The sequence below is a fragment of the Eptesicus fuscus genome, chromosome 4 (genome assembly GCF_027574615.1).
Source record: "Eptesicus fuscus isolate TK198812 chromosome 4, DD_ASM_mEF_20220401, whole genome shotgun sequence".
In the NCBI taxonomy this organism is placed as follows: domain Eukaryota; kingdom Metazoa; phylum Chordata; class Mammalia; order Chiroptera; family Vespertilionidae; genus Eptesicus; species Eptesicus fuscus.
The window spans coordinates 9,349,868-9,363,235 of NC_072476.1; the positions used below are offsets into that span (position 1 = coordinate 9,349,868).

The following is a 13,368-nucleotide window of genomic DNA, read 5'->3' on the forward strand; positions in this document are numbered from 1 at the left end:
GCAAGATCCTAAGAAGGAAAATCTGTCCTGTTCGAGGAGAAGGTTTTGAGATTGGTCAGTAAAAAGGGGATGTGTGACTCAAAGAGTTTAGGGGAGACACTGAGAAAGACGGGCAAGGAAATAGGTTGGAGAGGCAGGAATGCAGCGGGGAGGAGGTGGAGCCAGCCGGGCGTAGACTGTAACCGCTGTGTCCCCGCTGACCAGCCAGTGCAAATGCACAAGGTGACTGTGTGGCCACACCTGTCCCTCCTGCTCGTACGGGAGTAACTGAAGGACTGGGCAGGGTTGTGGTCCCTCTCCTGAGGGGGTGGCTTTTGAGAACTGGCCACCTCTAGCCATTGGAGAATGCTACCTTGACCCCTGGCTGCCTCCAAGGACAGTGGAGCCTGTTCAAAAGGGTGGAAATTGTCTTCATCTCTATCTTACACACCCCAAATCTGCCCCCAAGTACTCTCTACCATGGAGAACTTGCTTCGTAACGCCACTCACTACCTAGGGCCAAAGGAAACCAACCCAGTCTCTCTTCCTAAGACAGTAACAGTGCAGCTGGCACATCCTGTCCATTTGCTGCCCTCCTCTGTGCACTGGCCACCCGGCCTCCTTTCAGCCTGACCCCACTTCCTAGTGTCCCCACTGTGCCACTCACTGGGGCCCTCTTCCCCCAGACCTTCCCAGAGCAGCTCCCTCTCATCTTCAGGGGTCAGCTCCGGTGTGGCCCCTGGGAAGCCTCTGCAGCCACCCCTCTCGAGCATCTCTTCCCCCAGACACTGTCATCTCATTGCACTCTTCCGTCTCTTTCACACGCTTGTTTATTTGTTTGCTTACTTGCTTCTCGTCCTTGGCCTCTCCACCCACACCCCGTAAAAGCAAGCTCCAGGAGAGCGGGCCTGGCCTGCATCACTCACCGCTATGACCACAGTACCGACAAGTGTCCAGGATTTAGTAGTCGCTCATAAGTGATCACAGAATGAATGGAGGACCGATGAGTGCGGAGTGAGGAGCTCTGGTGTCCCCAGGCAGACCGCCCTCCGCACCTGCCCTGCACTGACTACAGCAGTCATGTTTGACTGATGCTTCCTCTGTGCCGGGCGCTGCTTGAAATGCTCGCCAAACACTGGCTCATTCCATCCTCGTTACCAGCCCTGTGAGACAGGAACCATCATCAACCCTACTTACACTTCAAAAACAAGTACCGCGAGGTTTAGCAACTCATCTAGGACCGTGCAACTAGTCAGTGATGCAGCCAAGGCCTTGAACCTGGGCATCGGGGTGCCGAGTCTATACTCTTAACCACTTCTCTGGACTCGTCTGTCACCTGCGGCCAAGGGCTCCTGCCTGAAGCTGATGGACCACCTGACACACTGTGAGCACATCTTTCCCAGCAGCCCTGGGAGGCTTCATTGATGAGGAGCCCAAAGTTCAGAGAGGTCACACTGTCAGCTCCAGGGCACATAGCTAGTAAGGAATTAGTCTGATTCCAAAGCCCTTTCCCTCCTACTCCTTAGGGGTCACAGGTTCAAATATCCCAAAGAGCCAGGGAAACGGAAAGATGTAAGAGAAATAGTAGCAGAGCAGATAACAAAATCCAACTCACTGGGCCTCAGCTCTGGGACCCTAAGGGAGCGGTGGGGACTGCGATGGGAGGGGGCCCAGCCTGGGGGCCAGATCTTTCCATTTTTCTAGAGAAGCAGGAATAGAGCTTCTTAAAAATTACATAAAATCTTTTGGCCCAGCCATTGTTGCTCAGTGGTTGAGCATCAGCCCATGAGCCAGGAGGCCACGGGTCAATTCTCAGTCAGGGCACATGCCCAGGTTGTGGGCTCGATCCCCATAAGAGGTATGCAGGAGGCATTCCTCTCCATTCCTCTCTCTAAATTCAGTAAAAATATATTTTTAAAAATTATATAAGATGTTTTTAATTTAAAAGTTAGCAAGTGACTAAGTCTTGTTAAACTATGCGAGTTCAAAAACATGTTATCTGGGGCAAGTTTGGCCACAGACTTGAGGTTGTTAACTTTGGATCCACCAGCCTGGTCCTCCGTGTGTTTGAAAACAGCGGTCGCATCTCCCTCCCAGTTAGCAGTTCCCACGTCCTCACGGCCGGGTCTTCCAGGGCAGGAACAGAGGCTTATTTGACTTTTAACTCCAGAGCCCCGCCCATGGTAGTAACTGTTAGATTAACGGATGATTTCTTTCATGACACGCTTCTGGTCCACTCAACTGCTGAGTGCTTCCTGGGGCCTATATCTCTGAGGGGGGGTCCCAGAGCACTGTGCGGTGGTGCAGAGTTGGTCTGGTCGGTAACGGTGGGGGTGGGTTGACCCCGGCACCCATTCCACTGTCTCCTAAGGTGCCTTCCTGTTCAGTAGAGGCGGAAAGCTAGACACTGCGTCTCGCCAGACTCCCTTCAGCTGGGGTTCTGGATGCGCCTCAGGTGAGCCCGTGAGATGGCCTCACACAAGACGGAAAGCCGCAGTGAGGTGAGGCTGTCTGTGCTCGGCACAGAGGTGGAGCACTGTGACAGCGGCGATGGGCTTTGCAGCAACACCCCACCTTGGCTCCACAGCTGTCTCTTCACCGTGGTGCCCTGGCAAGCACAGCATCACTCTGAGGCCAGCGGCTGTGGCTTCTTCATTCCTGGGTCACCGCTAAGGAGACGCATTCCGAATGCTGACCCCACACCTTCCCTACTGTGCCCCCGGCAGCAGCTTTTCTGGCAGGTCCGGCTAAGATGCTGAGCGCCATTCCTGGAGGCCCAGCTCAGAGCCCATCCTCTGCCAGCCCAGGGATTTTGTAAGCACTTGATTCCCTGCATCACATTCATTTCTGATTAAAAGAGCCTGAGTGGTCTCTATTGTTAGGCACTGGCTGACCCCTCACTGATACGGTGCAGAAGGACAATTACAGTGTTCATGGCATCAGGAAGCCAGGAAATTAGCCATGATTAGGCCCTGTGAAGTGTGGGACCACAGGGAGAGACTGGGAGGGATGCTAATTAATCCTAGGCCAAGTCTTTTAAATTGCACAGATTCTGGGGCAGCCATTAAGTCACAGTCAGGATGCAAATATGGCTCCTGATAATAGAAGGCTCTCAGAACAACTAGAAGGATGGTCTGAAGTGGGAAGTGGAGAAAGACCTCATTAATGAGAAAGTAGCATTTGTTACTCGGAACAAAGGAGGCCTCCAGCTCCGCACCCTGCAGGCCCTGCTCCCTGGCACTAGAGCTGGCTAGCAGGAACCCCCTCCCCCATTTAGTCAGAGCCCCACCAATGTCTCTGCAGAGAAGCAGAGGGCCACTGGAGTAACAGATCCAGGGTTGAATCCTCCCTCAGTAGCTGTGTGACTCTGAGCAAGTCACCTTACCTCTCTGGGCCTCAATTTCTTCCGTGGCACAATGAAGACTTACAGACCTACAGGGTTATTGCAGAGATGGGCCAAATCTACGAATTTACTCGTAGATCCATACATACAGTTCAAGGCAAATGTTATAAGCAGTACTTCCCAATCTTGGCGAGCACAGGATTAAAAAGTATATACACACCATTGCTCAAGCCTCACCTCAGACCAAATGAGTCAGAATCTCTGGGGGTGGGGCCTGAGCATCAGTATTTTAAAAACTCCCATGTGATGTGAACGTGCAGTGGGGGTTGTGACAAACAGGTCCCTGGTCAGGTATGAGTAACTGCAAGGTAAGGTATAAGGACTATACGGGCAAGAATACTGAGCTCAGGCCAAAGCTCTGGGTTTGAGTCTCCATTCTGCCCCTTCTTAGTGGTTGACCTTGGAAAGCTCACTAACTTTTCTGAACATTCATCTCCTCAGCTCCCTTAAAAGAGGAAGGAGTTGCCCTATAGATCTCCTGTGAGGGCAAAGGAAGGAGTCACACGGGAACTGAGCCCACACCTGGTACCAGTAGGGGCTCAAAAATGCAAGCTACTGGCAGCAGCAGCCTCAAGGCAATCAAAGTGGCATCTCAGGTCTGTGGGGGAGGTGCTGTCTTTTTACCCACTGCATGCCTGGCATCTAAGACCATGCCTGACACATAGTAGGTGCTCAATAAAAAACAGCTAGATGAACAAGTCATCATGACAGGGCTGTGAGTCCGACCTGTGATGGCCCAGCAGGGAAGAGCATGCCGAGAGAGAGGCTGGAGGATCCCCCGGCCCTCTGCCCCCCAGAGGTCAGTGCCACATGCAGAGAGGGCAACGCTGCCGTGAGTGCCCAGCCAGCCCACCCACTGCCCACCGAGATTCTGAACGCCCCGCCGTGATTATGTTTCTGTTCCCTCAATAGCCCACTCCTTATTCTGAAGTGCGAGCTGGGGCCACGCTCTTGACCTGGTGCCATCCGCGGCGCTGGGCTTTGCTGGGGGCTGTCCGTGAATTGCGTCTTAAAGCTTCTTCAGCTTCTCGAAACAGGGTTCTTCGTCCATAATCTACACCAGAGATGAGGGAGGAGAATCGGTGAGGCACAGGGGGCAAGTTCACAGTGACGTCAGTTTCGTAACTTACATTTAAGTACACGTGTGTGCCCACAATCCTGTATATGAAGTCATTTGCTATAGCACCATTTGTAGCAGCACAGCATTAGAAAAGCTAAATGCCCAGCAAAAGTGAAATAATAGTATCCATAATAATAAAAGCATAACATGCTAATTAGACTGATGTCCTTCCAGACGTCCTTCCTTCCAGACAAAGCTGCGGCTGGCAGGGGCCGGGGCCAAGGCCCTTCACAAATTGTGTGCATTGGGCCTCTAGTATGTATAATAATGTAGAGCCCAGTGGAGCAGGTCTATATTCAAAAGGAACACTCTCCAGGGATAGAAGCAGGATACAGGACAGTGTGCACAATAGGCCAGCATTTGTGTAAAGAGGCGGGGGAGGGGAGAAGTGTGTTGAATGAGTGAAGGTACTGCTGGCGGCCCCAGTAGAGACTCCTGTCATCTGCCCTCCCTGAAACCTGGACTCAGAGAGGCCTGCTTCTCCTAAGTAGCAGCAACTCGCCAGGTTCCTTTGCCATGAAAGCTAGGAGAGTCATCCCATTTTCCTCTTTGCCCTGGGGGCTAGGAAGCTCATGCTAAACTCCAAAATGAAGTGCAGTAACTCTCCTAGGGAAGGTTTCAGGACATCACTTTCACTGTCTATTAATGGCTGGGGATTTTACCATGCCTGTGGTAACAACACAAATCAAGATTACTGTGTGCCACAAACATTTCTTTTGCCATTTAACCTCCCTGGCAAGCCTGTAAGGTGGGCATAACGATTCCCATTTTACAGAAGAGGATACTGAGGGTCAGAGAGGACCCAATTGCCAGAGGTCTCAGAGCTAGAAAGTGGCAGAACACGGTTCCAACCCAGCTCTGCCTCATTCCAGCTCCTCTTCTTGTAACTCGATAGTACACTAGCCTCTCAGGCAAGGCAGGGCACTCTGGCACCCTGAGGTCAGGCACCCTTGTTAGTCCGATTTTTCAAGATGAAGAAACAAAGGCTTAGAAAGACAAAATGGCTCTCCCAAAGTAGCATGGCCACGGGGGGCCTGCCTCCATGAGCTCTGCCACTTCACTCATTCAACCACTGAGTCATTTTTATGTTGGGCCCGCCACCGGGCTGGCTGCTTTCTATTCTCTTCCCAGACTTTCTGTGCTTTTTACTAGAGGACACATGAAGCCCGCTTATAGTATGCCGAGTATGGAGTAACTAAATTCAAAAGTGAACAGTGGAATCAAAACAGGGGTTAGGTACAAGACACTTCGAGTGAAAATCAGGTATAATCCACATTATCTTAGGCATTTCTTCAAATTATAGGCACTTGAGAACTGGGAAGTGTAAAAGCAGGAATCGACTGCTCTGGCCACCTTTGCCCTGGGGCAGTGGAGGCCAAGACTAGTTTTAAAAGAAATAGAAAAGGATTTCTCTCTCTCACTCTCATGCTCTCTCTTTCTAGCCAAATGGGTATAGTTAACTTGCATAGGTTAACTAGTTGTTTGCTGGTAAGTTTATGTGCATACGATGCAGCTCCACTGCTTCTAATGAGCTAACAGAACTGCTGCTTGGACTGAAGGGCTGGGCTCACCCTGTGCCCCCTCGGCCTGCGAGGCACTTCTGGAGACGTGGGAGTGGACGGCTCTCCGTGGTGACGACTTCAGCTCCGAATTGGCCCCGTTGACGTAGACGGAGAAGCCCTGCTCCAAGTGCTCCAGTCTCAGCTGCACAGGGTCCTTGGCTTTCAAATGCTTTAATATCCTGGAAGAGAAGGATCACCTGATCTTCTTACAGGAGTCTGGGCCACCCCCACCCCCATGCGGAAACTGAACTGCTGCTCTGATCCTCAGAGGCTGGGGTGTGGATCTCCAGCTGCTCGCAGACCAACAGCCTGGAGGAAGCCCATTACACCCAGAGGGAAGCAGGAGGAAGACTGTTTCCCGCCCTGCAGGGATGTTTCTGATTTCATTCTGAGGCTCAAATGTGCGCACGTTAGCAACAAACCACGGAGCACATCCTTGCCCCACAGTGGCTGAGACAGAAAGCGGGCATGCGTGCGCACTGCTACCACACAGCCCGCACTCCCAGGGACCATCCCAATGCCACGCGTTTCCTCTTGTGGAGACAGCGGCCCTCGGTTCAGTGTGTAAGCAAACGTGGATTAGGGTCTGAGCCTTTGTGAGAGATTTCACAGACACACCAACAAGTCAGAAACCACTCGGCCGACCAGGCAGGCTGGTTTTTTGCTTCGGTAAATAAATGTGCTCTCAAACACTCGCCTGATGTATCAATTGTCATCATTTTATATTCTAATGCATCATTTTATATTCTAAAAATATATCAATGCGTGATTTTGTTCAAGATTAATGATGTGATTATCATAGGCTACAAGGCTCTTGGCCTGAGCACGACCAGATGGCCAGTTCAGCTCACGCCTCGGGCTGGTCCTTTCCCCACTCATGCGCCACAGACGGCATGAATGTCCTTTTCAGCCCCTCCAGAGCTGCTCCCCCTGACACCAAACCCTTCAGTCCCATAACAAACCCCCTCACGTACCCCATATCAACTAGACATCCGCACAAGAAGAAATACAACCAACCAACATGGCAGCAGGTGATTAAATAAGTTCCTTCCAAACTAGCAAAAGGTAAATTTTAGAAAACAATAGTAACCACATATAGGGTGTGTACCACATGCCAAACTCTGTTCTAAGCGCTTATATCAACAGTTGAGTCGCATTATTCTTGGTATTTACATTCTATAAAGTTGCTGCAAACCCTGAATTAGCAAACAGTGAACACAGCTCCTAGGGGAAACGCAGGTTTCGTTCCTGAGAGCCGCTGGTCAGTGTTTCCACCACCTGAGCAATGCATAACCTTGCAGTATGCGTGTTTCTGTAGGACGGCACCTTATTTAATAGAGTCGACTGACTTAACATTGAACTCGTGGCGAGCAGCACTCACACTCACGCCTGGATGAAACTTACCTAATGTGTATTTTCTCTGTAAGAAACATCAGCCTTTTCATACTTAACAACACTAGAGAGCACTTCAGCACTATGCCTGAGGCCCGTTTAAACAGCGGGATCACCAACAAAAAGCACACGAATGTGGAAAGCGCGGCCCTAAGTATACCGCGGGAAGGACCCTGTTCACAGCGTAAGAGCTGACACAGAAGGCAGGGTCGCCTTCTTCTACCGCTCAGCTGACAACGTGCAACTAAAATTTTCTGCCACTCTGCAAATGTCTCTGAATTACTGTAAAAGCACTGAAAGTATTGATTTTGGAGTTGCAAATAAATTCTAGCGAGCAGATGAATTCACAAACATGGAGTATTGTGAGCCATGAGGATTGGCACAACCACCTATTGGGTAATTGCATTTATTATCCCCATTTAATAGATAAGGAAATGGAGGCACAGAGAGGTTAAGTAACTGGCCCAAGGTCACACAGGGGGTATGGTGGTGTCAGGTAGGAAGTGAGACATGAGACATGGGGTCTGCCCTGGGGTCCTGAACAGGGGTCAGAACAACATTGCCTTCAGACAGCCAGCAGGCAGGTTCAGAAACAGCTGGTTCATGGTGCAAGCTCAGAGGAAGAAGATATGACCTCAATGCCAATGTGACCTTACTAGACCCATGGTCGGCAAACTGCAGCTCGCGAGCCACATGCGGCTCTTTGGCCCCTTGAGTGTGCTCTTCCACAAAATACCACGGCCTGGGCGAGTCTATTTTGAAGAAGTGGCGTTAGAAGAGTTTAAGTTTAAAAAATTTGGCTCTCAAAAGAAATTTCAATCATTGTACTGTTGATATTTGGCTCTGTTGACTAATGAGTTTGCCGACCACTGGTCTAGACTAATTATAATAAAATTTGCATTTCAGTTTTGACCCCACCTCCTGTGGGTTTTTCTCTATACATTATGGGTAAGGGCATGCCCAGAAAAAATATAGTTTCTGTCAATCATCCCTGAATGCAAATCAAAGTCTCCACCCAGAAAATCCCTCTTTAAAACCCAGGAGTTGGGGGCCATATGTGCTCGCACCTACCTCTCTCTCTCTCTCTCTATCTCTATCTCTCTCTCTCTCTCTCCTCTCCCTCCCTCCCTCCTCCCTCCCTCTCTCTCTCTCTCTCTCTGTCTCTCTCCTGACCTGCTCCTTGCTTGGAATGCAACTTCAATAAACCCCATTTTGTAACTGATGGGGGTTTTCATGATTCAGCTTTACTATTGCACCTGCTTTTGTATCCCGTGAAATGAGTTCAATTTCACACCCAAAACATGAGCTAAAACCACCTATGCTCTTACAGTACAGCTGTTTATAGATTTTGTTTGCTTTTGTTTCACTTCTCAGTTGGATTTAACTTATACATATTTTATACCTCTTCATAATCTTTCTCGGAAAGGGAGAATGGAGAATACAAGTATGCAAAGTTTCTTTCAGGCCTACAAAAATAATGAATATATGCCTCATAAATGGTAATAAAACTTAATTATCAAAGTTTTATAATTCATTATTAGTTAAGCTGTTTTAATATTTTCAATTAAAACTCACAGTGCAAGCCTAAATTTAAAAATAAATAAACCCCATTTTGCTTTGCTTTGCTTTTCGTTGACCTTAAAATCTTTTCTGCATTGACGAAAAGAACCGAAGTCCCAACCAGTGACCCATCGGTAACACTGGCAGGACTAAAACGCAAACCTAAGCAATTTGGCTCCAGAGTCTTCCCCACACGAAGACAACTTCTACAGGGAGTGGGATGAGGTTGAAACAGCAAAACACAGACACTGGTAGTAACTCACAGAAGCTTCTCAGAGGTAACATAAAAAACAGAAAATGCCACACGCTAGGTCTTTGCTCAGTAAGTACATTCTGGCCAATTGTTCCTGATCGGTCACAGCAAACCCTGGAAGCAGCCCGCAGGTCCAAGGGCAGGAAAGGGAGCCCGGGCTCGCACGCAGCCATTATAATTATGAAGAATCTGTCGAAACATGGGCTGCTGTTGGGCTGCTGTTGCGATCCGTTCAGTGATGAAAATGGCAGAATAAAAGTGTACATATGTGTTTAAGTGCAAAGTTGGAAAAAGGTGTGTTTGTGGACCCAGAATGGAAGGTGATAAATGTAAAAATTAAATCAGTTGTTAAGGTAGGGTGGTGGCTTTATGGGTGATTTCTTTCTTTGTTTTTAACTGTTTCTTGAGCTGCTACTACATCCATCTTTTCAACCATCGTGGCAAGAACATTTATTACAGACGGCTTATCTCCTGTCAGCTCGGGAGCCTGGGAGATGCCTGACAGTGGGGCAACAGCGTGAAACAGAAGGAAAACACAAGTAACCAGGAGACAATTTCCAAACACAGCAAGAGCCACACTCTCTGGAGCCAACAGCCACAGGGCTCCCTTGGAAAGCACGGGCAGTCTCCAGGGAGAGGGCTGCAGGGAGCCCTTGCCGCGGGAGGCCCCAACATGGGAGGAGGGAGCTGGGGGGTGAGGGGGAGCGGGGGTCAGAATCTGACCACCTGGCAGAGTGCCTGCCTCAACTTCCCTCTGGAGACCACGCTGTTTCCTGATGCTACCTCAATGGTTACGGCGGCAGCCCGTTCCCCAGAAGCTGAGGCTGGCCCTCCACGTGGGCCTCTCTTTAAGCAGGATGATTTATGAAAATGTGGATTATGAAGCTGATAAATGAGGAGATAATTATTCAAACTGTGAAAGGAATCACTAAAGGAACTCCTCTGCTGCAGCTGAGCACATCAGTAATATTCACTGGATCAAAGAAAAATGGTTTTTCAAAAAAATTGATAGACTGTTTTGCATAAAAAACTGCCCTAGGTGAAGGGGATTCAAAACAATCAGGTTGATTCCCTGCCCTTTGGGAGATGGAGGCCCTGCCCCTGCGGCCCAGTCCCACCCTGCTCTCTTGCAGGTCTGGTTGGTCTCACGTGAGGCGCAGTATCTGTGAATCCCTCTACTCCCCCTCCCACCCGTCAGGATTCAACCCATGGGCTGCAGGTCCATGCTGAGTACCAGGAACAGTGAGGGACTCTCTCAAGACCTCTTTCTGGAACAAGTGGCCCCAAGGAACTCCAGGCCTAGCAAGGAGGGAAGGCACAGGTGCGCTTCCTAACACAGCCCCGGGTACCCAACGCACAGCGCAGGCATCATTTCCATTTTGTCCCGCATCGGTCATTTGTACAGAGAGCTTTATTGTGCAGAAGAGGAAGTGGAGACAAGGTGTTGTGAGGAAGTGATGGGGAACATGACACGCTTGACGGCTGGGTGGTCGGGCACAGGCAGGGGCCCAGGTGAGAGGACTAGCCGGGCTCAAAGAGCAGGCAGTGCGCTGCTCATGAACCTGACTGGGCTCGGGACGGAGCTATCCCCGTCTGAGCGCAGAGGTTGCTGTGTGACTGTGGACTAGCCCAGTGGTCGGCAAACCATGGCTCACGAGCCACATGCGGCTCTTTGGCCCCTTGAGTGTGGCTCTTCCACAAAATACAACGTGCGGGCGCGCACGTACAGTGCGACTGAAACTTCGTGGCCCATGCGCAGAAGTCGGTTTTCGGCTCTCAAAAGAAATTTCAATCATTGTACTGTTGATATTTGGCTCTGTTGACTAATGAGTTTGCCGACCACTGGGCTAGCCCAAAGGTCACCTGAGGGTACTAAGGGTCAGGCATTCAAGGTCTACCGATGCCAGCTCAGGGAGAAGGCATGTTTAACATGAAAATGATGAAGATGATGATGAAGAAATCACACTTGGGTGGTGGGCTTACTATGCACCATCAAATATCTTGTCTCACTTCCTTCCTGGCCCTGGGATTTAAGTCCTCCCATTGGCCTATTTTATAGATGAATGTGCCCAAGGTCAGAGAGCCAAGGAAGCAGCCAGGATTTAAATTACGGTCTGCAAGGCTCAAGCCTGCCTGCCAGCCGCCTCTCTGCTGTTTCTTGTCTCCTCACCAGGTTTCCCGCCACAGGGCTCTGAGCAAGGAGGGTTCCCAGAGGAGCGTGGCTCTCAGCTGAGGAGTCTTGGAGGTGGTGGCGCTGGAGTCCAGCCTTGAAGCATGAAGCAGAGAGCAATGGTGCCAAAAGCCTGCCATTCCTTCCAGAAGCCGGTGGCCCCGGGCTCTGGTATTGGTTCTCCAGGAGGTCACCACCCAATCCACATGGGTGGAGGTGGCGCAGTGTTGAGGACAAAGCTCCACACTAGGGGCTCTGCCAGTGCCCCGGCTGCATGACCTGGGGCAAGCCCTCAGTTTCCTCTTCTGTAGAAGGAGCCAAGAATGCCTACACCTGTCTGGTTGTCAGAGGATGGAATGGGAGGCCAGGCTGAAGCTCCAGCTCAAGAGACCAGCCCGTGCGAGGCCCTCACTGGACGCTGGTCCTCCTGTTCCTTCCTTTCGCCTGAATCTTCTCTTAAGGCAGTGGGCTCACCTTCCATATGGGCAGGTTTTCCTCTAAGTTTCCCTCAAAGACCTTTTCCAAAAAGCAAATAATGCCACTGCTGGATTCCTGGTCCTGGCCACGCTCCACAATGAGAGGTGCGTGTTGCAGCCCCCTTGGCTGTGAGCTTCAGTCCCTCCGCACATCTCAGCCCTCTGCTTGCTCTCTCCTGAATCCCGTTGGGCATCGTTACATCTCCCAGGAAGGCGAGTGACCACACACTCAGTGTCCTCTGGAGGGTTTGTGCAGGGTGAACGGGCCTCTCCTGGAGCACATGGTCGCTCTGTGCTTCTTCGGCATACTGTAGGTGGCCTGGTGCTCCCGGCTGAGGCCTGGGGAGTTCCTCCAGGGCAAGGGCTGTGTGGCAGACACCTGTTCTTTCTTCCTGTCTGCCCAGGACCTCTCCCCCATCTTCCCACCACAGCCCTATGGACCCCCTACTTCTGGGAGTAATTCCTAGTTAAACCACTCCTTACTCCACATGGTGTGGGTGAGCTCACTCCACCCCCAGCTTAATGGGTGGCCAAGGATTGGCCAGTCAGACCATGCCACCTCACCAGACAAAGGGGTGATTAGCTCAGGAATGAATCTGGGGCCCCAGCCTGACCAATGGGAGCCCTTACCAGCACTTTTGTGGAACTATTAGGAAGTACTCTCCCTTCCTCGAGGTAGGATATAATGTGGGGTTTCCAGTGGCTGCCCTGGCCTCCGTGAGGGGAGTACCTGTCTGAGACGTCTCCAACATGGGAAAACAGAGCTAAGAGATGAACAATGACTGATTTCAGTGACATAATTTTTAAAAAATTGATTTTAGAGAGAGAGGAAGGGAGAGGGAGAGAGGAGAAAGGAGAGGGAGAGAGAGAGAAGCATCGATATAAAAGAGAAACATTGATCGGTTGCTTCCCACCCTGACTGGGGATGGAACCCACAACCTTGGCATGTGCCCTGACCAGGAATCAAACTGCTGACTTTACAGTGCATAGGATGACATTCAACCAACTGAGTCACACTGACCAGGGCTCGGTGACATAATCTGAGCACCTGGATCCAACCATGCCTGAAGCCAGAGTATCATCCTGGGTTTTTTTATTTCATGAGCCAGTAAATTTCTTTGTTGCTTAAAGTCCATTCACCTTGGGTTTCTGCACCTTCCAGTAAGGAGCACTAACAGTCTGTCTTCCTCAGCACACTGTTCTTCATGCTAGTGGTAATGCGAGGCACTGAGAAGGCGCAGTGAACTGAGCGAGTAAAAGAACAATGTCACCCAGCATTTGTGGGCAGCTGCGTTCTGGGCAGGTCTCTCCTGAGCACTCACACCACTGATACTGCACCCCCCTCTCAGGTCACAGGGCAACCAGACAGCAGCCTGGGTTTTCATCTCCCTCTAGGCACAGTGTAAAGCTCAGAGGCTGGTTTCCTACCCAGTCAGACAACCAAATTCTTAAC

At 50.5% G+C, this 13,368-nt stretch overlaps 1 protein-coding gene across 1 annotated transcript in view; it reads right to left on the reverse strand.

Moving 5' to 3' along the window:
• KATNIP (katanin interacting protein) overlaps positions 1–13,368 on the reverse strand; it is a 203,661-nt gene that overhangs the window by 119,829 nt on the left and 70,464 nt on the right. Inside the window, exons 4-5 of the mRNA XM_054714549.1 lie at positions 6,074–6,243; positions 4,339–4,436 (exon numbers count right to left, since the gene is read on the reverse strand). Of these exons, the coding sequence (XP_054570524.1) occupies positions 4,339–4,436; positions 6,074–6,243 (268 nt within the window). The remainder of the gene's footprint in view (positions 1–4,338; positions 4,437–6,073; positions 6,244–13,368) is intronic.